Here is an 18,133-nt window from a genome sequence, read left to right on the forward strand (position 1 = left end):
CTCCAGAAACTGGGCACCTAATTTTCAGGTCTGGCAGCGTTAAACATGGTAACTCCTACACCGTCTTGTTGAATTTAAAAGGCAGTCACTTATTCTCATTAGTGCATTGCTTTGACAATAAACACCCATCTGTGAAATCAGCAGAATGACAGTCTAATAAGAAAGCAGGGACTACTCAAAATTTGTGATCCCATAATCAAAACCTGCAATATCAACACTCACAGAATTTTAAAAAAGAGAATGTAACCTGAAATATATAAGGCTTACAGTAATGTAAGTGAGGACGTTATTAGCACCTTTTAAAAGTATCTACATCTATGTCTATATATCTGTATCTTATGAAAGAATAAAAGCATGAGGAAAAAAAAACACCTTATCACCAATACTTTTTGTTGTGTCTGGACCCCAAATGTAATAGTGAATTACATAACAGAGCACAATTCCTTCCAATCTTGTTTTTTATAGCATCAAAAAAAGTCACATGCAATTCTCTGATAGACGGACTATTTGAGAACTATTTTTAGACTCTCTATTCTATCCTTAGGTATAATTCTCTGTTCTACACTATCACTAACTAGTCTCAGAAAGCAACATTTGTAATTACAGAGGTCAGAACTAGTATAAACAACCTTAAAAACAGTCTCAGAAGTCTCAAAATGCAAACTACAGTTTCATAAATGGAAAATGATCTTCCTTAGTCTTAAGTAGCACAGCAATGAACATTTAGCAAAAATGCCAGCAACTGCAACACCAAATCAAGAACTATTTTTAACAGGAGTGAGTTGGTATGAGAAAAGGTTTTGGGGAGAGCTATCCAGTACATGTGTCTGGGTATCCTGAAAATATTCTACCGTCTGCGAAGTATTTGCCAGTTAAAATCTTTTGAAAATATTTACCTTAAATCAATATTAAAATACCCTAAAAAACCCAAGAATTTCCTTCAGCCAGGCAAAACCAAAATTCATTCTGGAAATGTTTTCTTTAGAATATTGTCACCAAAATTATTATAAGCACAAAACTATCTCTCCTCACCATAGTCTGTGACTGATTTGGGAGCACGCTGTTCTGTTTCTGCATTGCGTTTCTTATTCTTGGATTTCCAAGCATGATATACCTTTAGCCTTCTGTGAAACTCTTCTCTGCAAGCTGCCAACAGTTCAATATCTGTCTCAAAAATAAGGAAGGAAGGAAGGGAGGAGTGAGAAAAACCAGAAAAATTATTCATGAAATGCTTTTCTATATTCATAGGTACATAATTTTAGATCAGTTTGTAACACTAATGTGTTATAACATAATATAATAAACCCTCATTCTCTGCAGCAACAGGGCCTGTATTTTATGGCCCAGAAAGATCCTTGGAGTGCTATATAACCTTTTCTCCTTTAGAAGAATGGCAATCCCCAAAGTAGCTGTTCTACTGTGAGATTTGGAGCAGTGAAACGCTACGAATAAAATTTTCGCTTTGCTAAATTTGTCTGTTGACATTAGCACAAGCCAAGCAGTACAGAAACAGATAAAACTTCACCACTGAACTTTATTTCTGCAACTGAAAAAAAAAATCAGCAATTTGACTGCTCAGATCTAGGTTCTTTTTCCACTTTATTAAATATATTTTAATTTTGCTGAATTTCATGATACTAAGAGACTACATGATTGCAAGGCTTTTTCGTTAGTCACCTAAGAGTATCCAAACTGGCTTCACTAGGGATGAACACACATTAGCACTATGTATGACTGCACCACCTACTCAGCTGATAACATTACTCCAGTCTTGCGTATGTAAAAACAATAGAAAGAGAGTTAGAATTTGGAGCTAACTTTGGGTTTTAAATACAAATAGAGAGAACGGGTTCGTTTCCAATTTCTACATCCAGGGAGAAATTCTGAGTTATCCTAAATCAGAAATTAACCAACTGCTTTCAATCAGAAGCAGGAAGAAACAGTAATATTTAATAAAGGAATAATTCTTATCTGTTTCTATCTTCATCACATTGGGAGAAAAGTAATTAATGTCCCAACTGTGAGCTTCCCCAATGAAGTTACACATTTTGAAAATTAAAGAATAATCTGAACATCTAAGACAGAAAATATTTTACGCTGTGCTTTACATGACATATTTGCTTTTTTGTGACTTGGTGACAGCAAGAAGTGATAGCAAAAAAATTCTTAGAACACGCAAATTCTAGGTAAAGCATAGTAACTATTATTCCCTTTGTGGAAATACATAAAACTGAGATAATTTAATTAAGAAATTATAACATGTATTTTATAGCCCAAGCAGTTTAACTTCATAAATATATAATCAGTAAAGGAGGTAACAAAGGAAATTATGTTTCCTCAATATGGAAATAGCTTAGTTCGCTGTTCTCTTTGGGGTAATAAGAGCTTTTCAAAATTAATTTGACATTCATTCAAACCTGAATAAATTCACGAGCAAGTTTTGATCTTTGTCATAGGAAGAAAGTAACACCTTTCATAGAAATCAAGTTGTAGTTGTTTCTCAAATCAGAAAAAAAACCCCAAAACAAAACCCAACTTACCACAGGATGTATTGATTGTATCGCGAAGCTCTGCATATTTCCACTTACTGAGATCATGCTTCTTAGTACCAGCAGCAGCTTTCGTGGCTTGAACTGAAGGACCCCTACAATTATTTAAAAAAGAAAATATATATATGTATTTTTTCAAGTATGAAACAGGAATTGTTACAACAGGAGGAACAGATCCTACGATCAACACTGCAGCATGCTTATTACAATGAAAATCAACAGCAAATGACTGAATTCACAGGCAAAGTACCATATTATTTTCAAGATGTTCAAATGATTAAGAAAATGTGAAAGCATCTTTTACGTCCAAAATCGTGTAATCATCTGATTGGTTGCCTACAGATTAAAAGGAATTATCAGTAATAGTTAGCGCTTATGTGTGAAAAGACGCATATTCTATTCATGTGTACCTCACCCCACGCTGATGTACATTTTTCTTGGTACTAGTCAAGATGCAGAATACAGACAACAAGGAGTGGCCATATACATTTTTAGTTCCATTTGAAAAACAGACGAGGAAAAATATTTCTGAAGTAGACAAGCAGAAGGGAGAAAAGGCGTTTCCTCTGCTGTTTAAAACTGAATTAGGACAAAACCCTTGTTCCAAGACTAGAGAAAATATTTTATTTCTTTGACAAAAGTCTAATTTGAAAAAAGAAATCAAATTAATTCTATATTAATTGTATAGTAGCTGTCTGAGAACAGCAATATTTATTGGGGGGGTGTCGTTAAGAGATACCAAGGAAAAAAAGACCACTATCAGAAGAAAGGCTGACCAGTATAAAAAGACTCATCTAGAAACAGTGTTTTTCAAAGGCAAAAGGTATTCATCATGTGGGTAGTATGCAATAAAGTCAACAGCAAATGCAAGTGAGAAATTATTAGTAAAATTCCATCATCATTAACAGTATGTGTAACATTATCCATGTAACAAACAAACATTACCTGTATACATCTAAAGATAAACCTGATTTTTATTTTTTTTTTCTTAAAAATGTTATGGATAAGAAGCGGAAGAACTCTCCCTTAGGAATGGCAAACTTCCCATGGATTATCTGGATGTAAAGTAAGTTCAAAACACTCCAACATGCAGTGACGATCAGAATACTTTTTAAACACTAAGGAATTTAGGAACAGACACATGATTTTACCAACCTCTGCTAATGCCCATGACTAAGAACATGAGGCAAACTGAATTATCTTTCAGGATCTGAGAGGATTTGTTCAGAAAAAACTAGATCTTTAACAGGGTAGCAAAATACTTGATGCAACACATCACTGTAAAAATTCACAAAAGAGAAAAACAGAAGAAAACAGGACTTTTCAGTTAAAGTCTGTTTGTGCAGCAATATTTTTGTGGGACTGTTACATTATTACAGTATTTATAATCCAGTGAATATTATTTTAAAGTTTATTTTTCCATAAAAGTCTCATGTGGGACTATGAAGTTTTATATTATTTTGCCTTTTTACTTAATAGGTTATAAATACATTTTCTGTGAAAAATTTCTCTAGTAGATATAGCAGTTCTGAAAGCAGAGATAACAAATGCAATTTATTTTTAAGTTTCATAGAATAAAACAATCTGTTTAACCAAATGTTCGACTTAATAGCAACTGAACCACCTCTTCAAATGTAATTAAAACTACAGAATCTTGCTGTTTATTGCAGCATCAGCTTAATCATGCCTACTCATACTACTAATCTGAGTCAACACACAGCTTCCAGTTATGGTATGTGGGAAGTCTGACATAAGAAATTACCTCTTTGACTTTTAAACAGTACATAGCTGAGGGACAGGAACTTTTCCACACCCTTAGCACTACTCGTAAGTGTAAAACAAATCATTAGACAGATAGTCTCCTTCAAAATATATATTTTATTATTTTGTTATCATTGGCATACCCGTAGGACATTAAAGGATTGCTGCTAAATGTAATTTCCGCTGCCTGGTGTCTAACCTTCTTGAATCTAATTTGACAAATCCTAAGGATTTTCCTTAATTAGCAACACTACCCACCACTCTCAGAGTTTGCTGCATAATTTAGAGCAGCAGAACTAGGCTGTAAGGTCTCTGGTTAAACTAGTAATCTTTAAGAATGCTAATCCAATGGAATGGCTTAGCCTTTCCATTACAGCACTACTTTGCACTCTGCAGATAACTCTCTTGGTTTCTACATGACTTTAAGCATAACAGTCTGGCAGTAAGAAGAGCATCATACTTGACAGTCAGTCTTAACCGCTCAATCTGACAAAATTATGTATCATAATCAGTATTTTCAGACTTAAAAAAAAAAAAAAAATAATCAGTCTCAAGTCAGAAGTTTCCAGTATATGAAAAGTGAAAAAAATCTAGTTAAACAAGCATGCAGTAAGAAGTACTGCATTTTGAATTCAACCAAAACACAGAGCCTCTGATTTTGCCCCAAAGTTTTGTGATTTTTTTGCACATTAAGAATTACCCATTGTCATTGGAACTATGTCAATATATGCAATACAATCTAGCCATCCAAATTCACATGCTAACTTAATTACACAGAACACTGTTTATTCCTATTCTTAAAACGCTACTGCAAGAAACAAATTTAGTTAGCAGCTGCATCCCCAACTATCAATGCTACAACTAGAACACCCATCAATCATGTGAGACCGATCACCTTCAGACTATATATACACAGCATAGTAGCTTGTTTAACAACAGATTCACTTTTAAAAACTCTAAACAATTTCACTTCTTACGTAAGCTTCAGAAAATGAATGGCAAAAGGTTATTTTTGTCCTTAAGTTGCACAAAACACTTTCTAATTACTCACTGATATGGAGGACATTATAACAATTTCTTTCAACAAATAATTAGTATTCTAACACAAACTAGAATGAGACTGTTACAGTAGAATTGTATTCAGATCTAAACCTGCATTCTCCTTTCCTCCTGCATTATGCATAAAATCTTGCAGTAGCATTCAAGAAATCTCAGAAGGGGATTTTGTTTGGATGTCTTAAGAGGGGTTTTAATATGCTTTTAACACGGTAGTTTTCAAAACTGCTTTTATTTGAAGGGAACTATAACTAGAATATTTTCTTATTAGAAGCACTAACAGTTACATTAACATTAAATAACTTCATTAACTCTGTGTTGAATCTGTAGAAATCCTCCTTCGAAAGATGTGGAGCCTAGTTTTCTTTTATCATTATAAGAAAGGTGAAAAGAGAAGAAAGTTAGAGGAACATTATCAAAATTACACAAAATACCAGGGTATGGGAACCATTCTTATTCTTTTTTTTATACAAACAATTAAAATAGCAGAAAAATCATTGCTGGAAAAAAGGTGTTGATAAACGAAATTTATCTGAAATAAATTATTTACTTATCTGCTTAGCACTTAAAAAAAAAACAAAACAAAAAAGATTCCATTATTTTTCATTGCATAATAATTCAACCCATTTCATGTGTGATTTCTTTTTATAAAATGATTGATTCATTTGGTGGTGTCTTCTCACCTACCTAGACAATATTTCTGACATTTCTGTGGCCATTTGTTCCCTATAAGAAAATTGATAAATAAGCATAAACCAAACATTAATATAAAAACAGCCTTTGTAACTGTGATAGTCTCTTGCCAACCAAACTGAAGCTAATTCAAGTGCACAAAAAAAAATGGCTACTTATTTTAAATAATTTCCATTCTAATATATGTACACAGTCCTGATTCTGTAAAGAGCAATAAATCACACAGGGCAGTGAAAAATGGACGGTATGTGAAAAAGTTTACACTGATTATATAATCATCTTTAAATAGATATTATTAGGTATATTAGATTATTAACTTGTTTATTAGACATAAGCAAAGTAGTGGATATAAGGTATTACAAACTGATTTAAAGTTTACAGATGCATGCTAATAAAGATTATTATGGGGTAACTAGTGAGTAAGAGGAAATGTCAATTTCCTTTGAATTAATTAGTGTTGCTTTTTTTTCCATTAGAACATTTGAATAGAAAAAAATGCCATACGCAGTCATTTGCAGCTTTGCTCCATTGGCTCTGCAAATAGAAGATATTTATGTTACATAGAAAGGTAACTAGGAAGTAATCTAATAACTGAAGTGGGAAAAAGTGGGTCATAGTATTTCCTGCTCTCTCACATCTTATTTACTACCTTATGATTATTTTTTTTTTCACTGAGAAACAGGATTATATAGACCTTTTTTTTTCACCTTTCTCATTCAATCGTGAGTGTTAAATTATTTTTAAAAAGTTAAATTACGATAATCTGGACAAAAGGTATAAGCGAAAACTTCCCCACCCTTTCTCCCTCCCACCCCCCTTTCAAAATCAAAGATTTTGAGACATGCTGCTGATACATTTTATGGCTGGATGAGCATATCACAAGAAATAACAGCAATCCTCATGTAGCTACCCTGGGAACAGGACAGATAGCTTCTTCATGCAAGCTGTGAAAAGGCACTGAGTCTAACTGCCATACTGAAGACCCACACGTACACACATGTAGCACTGAATATGCTACAAATTGGAACTTACTTGGATTGTTCCAACGCGACGCGCAGAACAGAGATACTCACACCACCTTCACTGAGGCTACTTATTTTGGTGCTATATGCTATACTGTATGTTTCAATAAGCCACATAAAAATATTGCACAGTTGAAAATGTATCTATTATTTAGCTTATTAATTAACTTATTTAATTAATTTTTTACTTAAGTGCTAAGTACTTCTGTTAATTTACCCCTAGGTGCAGTAAATCCCTCATTACACATGCTTTCAAATTGTGGATGAGTAATAAAATTGGATGAAGCTAGGAGAGGTCCAGCATATCCAGCGCAGCATAAGCACAAATAAAAATGCTGAATCTACTGCCAGAACAAATAAGTTTTCTTCTTTGACAAGAGCCAATGAGTATATTTCTCAAAGAAACTACTAATACTTACGAACCTTTAAATATCTATGAAAATTAATGGTGAATGCAGCAAGGTATTGAGAAGAAAAGAAATAGAGGCTACTCATTTTCAAATATGACAACATGCAAGTACCACATGTTCCTGAAAAATGAGCAAAATACAAGAGTTCCTTCAAAGCGGCACATAAAAATCACCTTGTTCTTACTATTTTCACTCCACAAGGTAGTACAGCACAATGGAAAATACCCTTTTAACCATGCCAACGTGTAAGCATGAAATGATTTTTTACAAAATTGTGTGAAAACACTGTAGAACCAGTATATTGCATGAATTCAGTATGGAGTGATACATGCTTTCTCTTACTACAGCAAAATTTAACAGAAAAGGGAAATATACATACATAAAAGTTGCAGTGATTTCAGTGTATCATATGGTAATATGCAAGTCTCAAATCCAGAAGATAGCAGAATATAACTTCCTTAGACTCTAGTAAAATTTTAATTGATATCAGTTAAAATAAGTCCTGAGAATTTATGTTTAAATTATTCAATTGCATGTTTTGTTCAAACCAATAGTTTTCATTTCAGAGAAGAATTCCCAATTTCTACCCTTAAGCCGATTCCTGCAGTTACGTGGAAATCTACTGTTGGATTTCAGTAGAAGATATCGGGGTCTGAAGAAAGTTTTAGTTTGTTTTTAAACAAACCAAAACAAAATCAAATCAAAGGTGAAATTAAAAGAATTTTTGGACATGCTTAAAACTCTTTGAAGTGGACTGCAGAAACAGAAAGAAAAAATTTTGCTAATGAGCTAAAAAGAAATCTCTTATAAGCAGAAAAATCTCTCTACTTTTTTCTAGATTTATATATATTATCTTGTTCAAGAAAGGATTTACAGTGCTATGTTAACTTGTTCAGACCATTCTACACTTACCAATCATTCAGAAAAGAGTCTTCATTCTCCTACTGCTAGCTACACAGCGGAGAGAAACTGACAGTCGTTAACTACCAGGATGGTTAGTTCATCATCCATTCTGGGACTACACAAGGAAGACAAATGCCAGCACTACCCATGAGCAGTAGGAAACACTGTGGAGATTAGAGCTTCTCTGACAGAAAAGCCACTGAATTCTCTGAGCCCTTCTTGTCTAATGCCTCCCTTCTTTCATATTTAAGAGAAGTTTGCCAGGTTGCAACACTAGAGTGACTCTGGGTTTACCTTTGAAGTACTGCACCAAAATTCAAACAGGGAAAGTATGAAAATCTCCAGAATGCTGTCTGTGAAGAACTTGGACATCCAGCTGAGCATGTTAAAGTCTTATCGGAGACAATATGACAGCTATTGTATAACTGAAGGCAAAACCACAGTAAATTTAGTGGAAGTGTCTAAAAATCAGTATTGTACATGACAAAAAAATTACCTAGCTATCTCACATAGGCATACAGTTATTAAAAAAAAGTATTCATCTAGATAAAATTTGAGTAGCAAAGAGAACACAATCTGGGATCTTGAAATTCCATGGAAACACTTGGGATTTTCTTACACCCCCTTCTTTCAACAACAACAAACTGAGTAGACCAGTACTAATGAAGTCACCAGTACTAATGAAGTCACCAATGACAACAATGATCATGTTCATAGGTCTCTATATGCATTTGCCCAATAAGTACCATTTTTACTGCAACTTTATGCCAAATTCTCACCTAAACTTTTCCCAATACCGCTGTGTTCTTGATATAAAAACAGAAAGCCAAGAGCCCTAATTCACTTTTCATTGAACCCTGATTAACATACAGACCCTCTAGAAAGTGCCCTGGCTGGGCAGCAAAACTTTGTTAAACTACATTTTTATCTTGAGCATACCTGAACTGGGTAATCTGAAATCAGAACTCTATCAATTAAAAAAAGCGAACTGTTTTTCCCCTTAGGAGAACTATGCAGAGAGCACATCTTAAAGATACTTTCCAGACAAGAAAGCAAGCCACACAGTTAGAAAATACATCAATTAATTACATGTACATTTGCTGGCTATAAAGCTTCTGAGGCCTCACCCTTTACACATGAAGAGCTCCTGCTTTGCAGGCAGTGTGGATCTGTACACCAAAAGCCAAGCACTTCTTGTGATGCATCAAAAAGTTCAAACAAAACAAAATGTTTAAGGCAACATTTAATTTTCGAACCCATCTATGTTAAATATATTCAATCCACTTTAAAAAACTTACGAGTCAGGACACAGAAATAACTACTATTTCTGCATTCAAAGAGAGCTTCTTGTTAAAAAATCCACGCACAAATTCACACTATACTACTGGAACCATCACGTACCAGAAAGGGTATATTTTATTACTACTTACCACTGAAGAAATTCCATTCACTACTTTAAATGTAATGTAAAAATCATAATTTATATTGGTTACCATCCTCGCCAGAACTCGAAAAGAGAAAGAGCACTGCAGTTGTATTCACAAGTACCTACTAAATTACTGATGTAGCAAGACGCAAAATAGACAAAGTCTTTAAGCAAAAGCAATCTATTTCTAATAAATTTCGTAAGTTAATTTGAAAAATACTCCAATACACTGACTTAAAAGGTCCACTTAATACAAAAATACATAAAACCAACAAGAGCATATTCTCAAAGGGATTAGGATAGGAAGCAAAAAAAAAAAAGGAAAAAAAAAGAGAAATTTAACTACTTAACCCCATACCTGCGCAATCCTAAATCATGCTGAACCTCATCACTGATGAGTTCTGCCTCACTCTGGGCAATTCTCATTGCAAGTTCACGATCACGACGTTCCTGTTCAAGAACTGCCTGGTGCTGGGTTTCCTCTTCTTGTTCTCTAGCTAGCTGAGCCTCGATTTCAGCCTGTTTTATAAAAAAACCACATGCTTAACCTTATCCAATCAAAACCAAAATCCTATGTAAGCAAATGATTAGAAAAATATGCCAAGTAGTGTATTTATAGTTTTTAAAACTTGCAAAATTTACAGCAGTAAGAAAGTAACAACATTAGTATTTAGTTTGACCCAAGAAAAACAAAACAGCTACAGATTGCATCTTGGTTTACATAGTTTATCAAATCATTATTGCCCACTATTTGTATTACCTTTTCAAATTAAAGTGCCAGTCAATTATTCCTTATTTAAAAAACACATGAAGCTTTTTGTTAACTATTACGAAAATTAGACTTGAAAAGTTTTTAGTCTCATTAAAACTCAGATGATACAGAGCAACATGGTTACTCCTCCATAGCGCTAACACAATACTTCCTTGATATTCTGCACTTAGCATTATAGGACTTGCCAACAGGCACTGCTGCACATACAGGTGGTTCATTTTGAAAAGGGATCAAGGCAAACACTGGAATCTTCTGTGGGCCTGATCTGGCTTTGAATTTAAGCAAATGGTAAAATTCCAACTTACTGCAATGCAGAAGCAATCCAGATATACTGCCTCTGCAGAGCAAAACTAATTCCAGTTTACCATCATTATTTAACAAAAGGTCTTGCACACATAGTAAGTAAAATGCAACCATCCATATCGTACTTCTGAAAGTCATACACACCAAGTCTTAGCAGTGCCTTTCTTGGTGCCCAAAAGTCAACAAAGGAGACAAAGTCACTTCCCACTCATCATCGTGAACTTGCACCAGTAAAGCAGTGCAGTAAGACCAGTGACTTTACCCTGTGAATCCCATTTTAGATTAGCTAATAGCAACAACCACCAGAAGGAGAGATAATGAGTAATTAACTGTATGTAGAAGAAAGAAATACCCTACTGGATTACGTATCTGCTTTCTATCCAAACACAGCATTTCCAAGTAAAAGTGTAAATTACATTCTGCATTGCAGATATCCACATCTCAGAAACATAAATAAAGACAATCCCTAGAGATGCTTATACTGCTGGCAGACCAAGTTTTTAAGCCTTCTGGCAACAGTCCATCTTGCTTCCTCAGTGGACAAAGTTTAATCCATTTAAACTGTCCCCGAATGGAAACTTACCCTATGAATTTCTCACAAAACACTAGGCACATCTGCAATGGTCTCCAAGCAATGATTTAGAGACTAGCCAAACAGCAGTTTACTCTTTTTATGTTTAAAACCCTGGTCTGGTAGTGGCTTATTATAAAAACCAGCTGGTAGTGCTTATTATTCTGATACAGGTGACAGACCTAATCAATAATACAGGAAAGATTAATTTTTCATCAAAGTTAGGCTATAATTTCTCTATTAGTTCCAGCAACTTGTTTATCAGGAACAAGGATAAGGTGATAAAAAACAGTATGCAGAGGCAAGGAGGATAAGCAGTGCTAGGCTAACTTCAGGGATAACAAGATACAGGAGAAAAATTCTGCTTCTGATTAATCATGGACAGGGCTTAAAAGAGTCTGTAAACATCAGTGACCGCTGCCCTGCGCTTGCTACAACTGCCCCTACAGAGAAGCTTCTTCTGTCTGAGACTGCTCTCCCAGGTCACCCAGGCAACCTCCAAGACAAGAGGAAAACAAGGGCCAAACACACCTCAGAGTGAGAGTTCATGATGGGATCAGTAAGAAGTGTCAGGAATCAAGGGGGAAGGGTGGAGGAGCAGGGTTTGAACTGCATGTATTTATTCCACATGAATGTAGTCAAATGGGCTACTGGAGACAGTCCTGTATCCTCTTGTTATTAGCAATATTCTGAAAGTGTTTACAGTTAAGCTGGTACATGACACAGCCTGAGTCCAGATGTGACTTCTAGTAAAACAGTGCCAAACTTGCCTGACGTGAAACATCTGCAAAAACTTCAAAGGCTAAACTAGGATTCTCCAGCGTTGTGTATTTTTAACTTTAAAATAACTTTAAAAATCCTTTAAAAACAAATGCACCTCTAGTCAGAAGACCTGAACTTGCATGTGGACTAGAAATAGGTGATCTGTCTTGGGATGCCCTAATCCTGATTTTCGCCTTACATTTAGTACTAAAGCAACACTGCTGAATGACTGAGACACACATTTATAAAATGAGGCCGTTAGACTCAGTGGAGAACCCAAGCTGGGAAAAAGATTTAAAAATCCAAAAAACAAAAAACCTAACCAAAAACACTCCAACAACAACAAAAAACCACCTCAAAACCCCCGCACAGCTAAAACATTACCTGAATACGCTTTTCTTCCTCTTCCCTCTTTCTCCTCTCTTCCTCTTCCTGTTTTCTCTTTGCCTCAATCTCAGATTTCCTATTACAGAAGAGGAGGAGGAAATGAAAACATGTTATTACAATGCAAATGAACGAGAGATATGAAAGCATCTTCCATAAAATTGAATGGTAATCCAGAAGTCAGTACAGTCCTGATGACAGGACACTACACGTAAAGTCACGATACCTTCCAAGTCCATCTGTATTTCCAGCTGCATCATATAGTTTCTTCCATACTCTGTTCCAACTACATTTACCTTATAAATCACTGGGAAAGGAAATGTTTTAACACTGCATAGCACACCAGGAGTACAATCCAAGTGACTCTCTAAGCATAGGAGTATTAAAAGCAACCTCATTGAAGTGCCTTTCCTATTTTTTTTTTTCTTTCTATAATCAGCAACTTATTCAAGACTCACAGACGTCTTTCCTCTTCTTCCCTCCTTCGTTGTTGTTCTTCCTCTTCACGTCTCTTTCTTTCTTTTTCCATTTCCTCCTGGATGCGTCGTAGCCTCTCTGCTTCCTCCTCTTGCTGTTTCTTCTTTTGCAGTGCACTCAGAAGCTGCTCTGAGCTTCTAACTAGAGCATCATATTCTTTCTGTATCTGTTCCCTAGTCATTATAGTGGTCTGTAAAATGAAATAATAAGAGGGGATTATATTCCTTTACTTTTGTACATCACTTTTAAAAAAATGTATGGTGAAAAAATATTAAGTGAAATGAGAGCATTGAGCAGTATAATTAAATTATAGATACACTTCAGGGTGGGAGAGGAGCTTGAGCACATCCTTCCCTTCCTTCCTAAAATCCTGGGGATCCATTACTCTCCTCTCTCATATAAAACCATACAAAGTAATCTCCATTTTATCACTGAAATTAAACATTACTTCTCTTTGTATCATGCCTCCATTTTTTAAACCTTGCATTTTTAAGCAACAGAAACTAATTCTTACCATGCTAAGATGAAAACTAAGGACCTTCTATGTGCATTTTGTGTCATGTTCTTAGCTTCTCTAGTGGTTATTTACAGCTCTGCCTTTTATGTCATAGCACAGAATAGGTTCTCTTACTATGTGTGCTAGCACTCAAAAAAAAATATTGGACCATGCTCTGACTAACTTTTTTTAAAAAGGTATTAGTAGCAAATAACAGGTTGAAAATACTTAAAACAATAGCCTTTGCTACATGTTTTCAAACCTCATCAATAGCTACAATTTAATTTCATTTTACAATTCACATTGATGTTTACTAATAAAACTGCAGTACGGGGTGTTTGCTCACCTTTTCTGAGGGTGTATCATGATGACAATCAGATTGTCTTATTTTTATTAGAAAAGAGAACTGTAAGTTGACAGGTTACCTCTATCATCTTTTCAACTGTGATTTTAAATAGAAAAATCTTAATATGGTACACTAAGAAAGCTATAACATTGCACGAAACAAAAATTCAACACATCAAATTTTTCCAACATTAATAAATCCCAGTGAGCTTTTATTTTGTCTGTGTGCTCTAGTGGTAAGACACAGAGAACTACAGACCCTGAAGCATAATCAGCAAGCTGAATTCTCTTTACTACCACGTCTGAAAAAAACTTGTAACTGGAATATAAATCTCTTCACTCTGTGATACATGCTTGTACGTTTCAGCCCCAATTAATTTAAAACATTGCTAATATGCATTATTCCAATAATAAAAGCAACAAGCAAATTATTAACAACACTTGTCTCACAATATCAACATGTGTTTTTGCTTTAAATTCTCCAGTGCCAATTTTGAAACAGATAATACCAAAGTCTAAACGTATGCACCCAGTTTCAGGATTCACTTCAGTTACATTCACAAATAATTTTAAAAAGGATTTATCCAGTGCCTCTGAAAATCAAGACCTCTATATTAAAATGTCTTTTCTATTAAGAAAAATACATTGCCCTTCTACTTTAGATAAAATTTTTAAAAGATTTCAGTAATAAGAAACTATTTCTCTGATTATTATCATACCTTAATTTTGGTCATTGAAGCATCAATAGAATACTCCAGCTCCTTGACCTGCTTGCTTGTCTCTGCTTTCCCTTCCTTCAGAGCACTTACTACTTCATTAAATTTTTCAAGTCTCTTCTTCAGGGTACGCACTTTTATCAGGCCATCAATGCTGTGAAGGTAAGACAGTTTATTTGTATTTTGAGATGTTTTTACAAGGTGATATTTTTAGAACTATCACTAATCACTCACATTAAAGAGGTAGATAGGGGAGACGAGTTATGCATTCTGATAAAACTCACCCTCTTTTTTTGAAATTCAAACATTATCACATGAAGTAACTAAGCAATGGAGCCTTTTGCAAACAATATTAAAACCAATTAGCAGACAGTGACTCAAAATGGAAAAATGCATTTTTATTTTGAGAATTAGTGTGGGGTTTGGGTTTTTTTTCAATAACAAATCATCAGTATCCACTAGAGCATTTTGACTGGAGTGGATAAAGGTTGAGTTGTGCCACTTACCCAAAGAGCAACAATGGGACTGAATCAGATAAAATGTAACTACACAGCAGAGAACCTGGTCATTAGACCCCACAGGGAAAAAAAGAAAGTCTGGGGAAAAGAAGAGTCCAGGAAAACTTGGAGCTTTTTAAAGAACCAATACTGAAGGCCACACATACAAATTACAACTCTGCACAGACAGTCTTCCTAGAAAGAAATCACTGCAGCTCAGATTCAGGAAAACAACATGCAAAAAGTAGAAACTAAATCAAACCATTAAAGATGAGTACAGAACAGCTTAAAAACACAGGGATGTGGTCAGAAATGCCAAGATAAAAAAAAAAAAAAACAGAAACATAACTACCCAAAGGATGTAAAAGAAAACATTTTCTAAGAACCCCACTATTAAAGAAAAGAGAGGTGTATCTCTATCAAAGAACAAAAAGGTGTCAGCAGAGCTTAGTGATCGAAGTGGTTTTTCCATCAGTATTCCATGCAGTCAGATTAAGGCTAATGGAATTACTTAATTTCAAGAGGAGACAAGACAGACAGAACACACAATTATTTTTAAGATTAAAAAAAGAAAGGGGGCCTATAAAGGAAGGTGTGAATGGGTAAAGGATGAAAATTAATGAGCTTAAATTTCATTTAGAGAGACTTAACTAAGGATTTCTAATAACTAGGTTATCACTGAAGGATTTTATGAAGAAAGAGCTAAACAAACATCTCTGAGGAAAGGTTCAGATTTAGTCTATTCATCCTTGGGAAAGAGAGAAGGACAACGGCACCTCTCGAAGTCTCTTTCAGTCGTACTTAGCATCATTCTATGACTTCAGATATATTTAATTAAGCATACTAAATCTCCTCTTTACATTCACAAGAAAATATTGTTAAAAATCCATTTTCTTCAACCAAGGAATATCCTCTTACCGTGGTTTGTGCTTTCTCTTGCAAAGCCACATACGAATAGTCTTTTGTATTTTAATGCAGGCACCAGCTCGATATTTTATCTTATTTTTCACTGTAAAAACACAGAAGATACTGAGTCTCAATGGTTTACACAATTTAACGCAACTCCTATATGACTCACACACTTGATGGCTCAAAACTGTATGCACACTACATGTGCTTGAGAGCTAGGTCTATACCAGAACCACAACACTTAAGACACAGCAGACAACAGAATCCTGAGCCAGGCATAGACGCTCCCACCCAAAACAAACAGAAAGAATGAAGCACGTGCGCACTCACAATAGTGCCACACTATCAATGGTGATAGGCACTTATTTGCCGATCAGCAGTAATTGCTGGAGTGGAGATGTTTGCCTCGTAATTCATGTCAGTGCTTTTAAACACGCAGTTTCTGTCCAGAGATGACAACCTCTGTGCAGGCACTTCCCAGAACTAATTGACTCTGTGTTGTCAGCTGAGAGTTGAACTACTGTTCTTTCCTGCTGCTGTAGAAGTCTCTTCCCCATGAGACCTGTGATAACTAGTTACTCCTGTGCAAGTGTTTACCCAGGCTTCAGTAAGCACCCAAGCAGACTGGACACGGGAGATTGGTGGTGGGCTGTATGTCCCACTTTTAAAAACCTCTGCTCTAAGCCCCCCCTATATGTACCTAACATAAAGCATAAAAAAATCTCACCATCCTTGAAAGCAATTACTCAGACTTTAGTATGTAACCGTCTGCTACACATGTCCTTAGCCAGATTTCAAGGTGATAATAACTGCTTTGCTATATTTTTAATAAACATTTTGATTTAATAAAACATAAGATACATACATTTAATCACTGAGAGAGAACACCATTGAACTTTTTTCCAACGACTGCAGATAAGCCAGCGATTCACTCGTTTAACTAGCTCTGCTAAGTGATCCGGATCAGACTTCATTATCTGATCAAACTCTGCAAACTAAATAAAAAAGTTTTACAAATGAGGAGAACAGGGAGTGTTAGACATTATTATTTAAGAGCATGTTGAGTTAAAAAGGTAAAATATTTTTAATGTAAACTGTATGTCATCATTATATCAGCTTTCAATTAATTCAAGTGAGCAGGTGTGTCTGGCATCACTTTATTCTTTAATGATAACCAGAAATGACTACTGATTTGGTTTTTTTGTTTGTTTAATTGATGTGCAACACAGCATTTTGAATAATCCAACCATTTATTAATCACTAAAAATATCTACTGCCAAAATTTTTAAAAATTAATTGTTTCTCTACATCCTGAACACTTACTCTGGCCTTCCACAACTTCAAGAGACCTCTAATTTTGTACCTGGGAAAAAATAAAGCCTCGAAAGCACTTCTCAATTTTTAACCTTTGTGTAAGAGTCCAACTAAAGGCAACCTTTTCTGAAAATCCTGCACTTCTACTTTTCGGTAATTATGACAGTAAGAACATTCTTCGGGGACTACAATAATTTTCCTTTCTAGTCACAACAGCTCCCTAACTTTATCTCTTTTCTCTGCATAGCAGCAGCAATGCTCAGAATCCCAGAAAGAGATTTCAGCTATAAATAGATTTTACTAGAAAATATTTTTCCTTTGCTCTGACTGGCCAGCAGTGTGCCCAGGCGGCCAAGAAGGCCAATGGCATCCTGGCCTGTATCAGAACTAGTGTGGCCAGCAGGAGTAGGGAAGGGATCGTGCCCCTGTACTCGGCACTGGTGAGGCCGCACCTCGAATACTGTGTTCAGTTTTGGGCCCCTCACTACAAGAAGGATGTTGAGGTGCTGGAGCGTGTCCAGAGAAGGGCAATGAGGCTGGTGAGGGGTTTAGAGAACAAGTCTTCTGAGGAGCGGCTGAGGGAACTGGGGTTGTTTAGCCTGGAGAAAAGGAGGCTGAGGGGAGACCTCATCGCTCTCTACAACTACCTGAAAGGAGGCTGTAGTGAGGTGGGTGTCAGTCTCTTCTCCCAAGTAACTGGCGAAAGGACGAGAGGAAATGGCCTCAAGTTGCGCCAGGGGAGGTTTAGATTGGACGTGAGGAAAAAT

General features: G+C 35.5%; 1 protein-coding gene across 1 annotated transcript in view; it reads right to left on the reverse strand.

Moving 5' to 3' along the window:
• Positions 1–18,133, reverse strand: part of MYO6 (myosin VI) — an 81,057-nt gene that overhangs the window by 5,688 nt on the left and 57,236 nt on the right. The window contains 10 exon segments of the mRNA XM_009333234.1: positions 1,033–1,164; positions 2,541–2,644; positions 6,054–6,092; positions 6,564–6,593; positions 10,179–10,339; positions 12,613–12,691; positions 13,071–13,279; positions 14,650–14,800; positions 16,062–16,152; positions 16,918–17,047. Coding sequence (XP_009331509.1) covers positions 1,033–1,164; positions 2,541–2,644; positions 6,054–6,092; positions 6,564–6,593; positions 10,179–10,339; positions 12,613–12,691; positions 13,071–13,279; positions 14,650–14,800; positions 16,062–16,152; positions 16,918–17,047 — 1,126 coding nt within the window.

Source organism: Pygoscelis adeliae, unplaced genomic scaffold (genome assembly GCF_000699105.1).
Source record: "Pygoscelis adeliae isolate BGI_AS28 unplaced genomic scaffold, ASM69910v1 Scaffold57, whole genome shotgun sequence".
Classification (NCBI taxonomy): Eukaryota; Metazoa; Chordata; class Aves; order Sphenisciformes; family Spheniscidae; genus Pygoscelis; species Pygoscelis adeliae.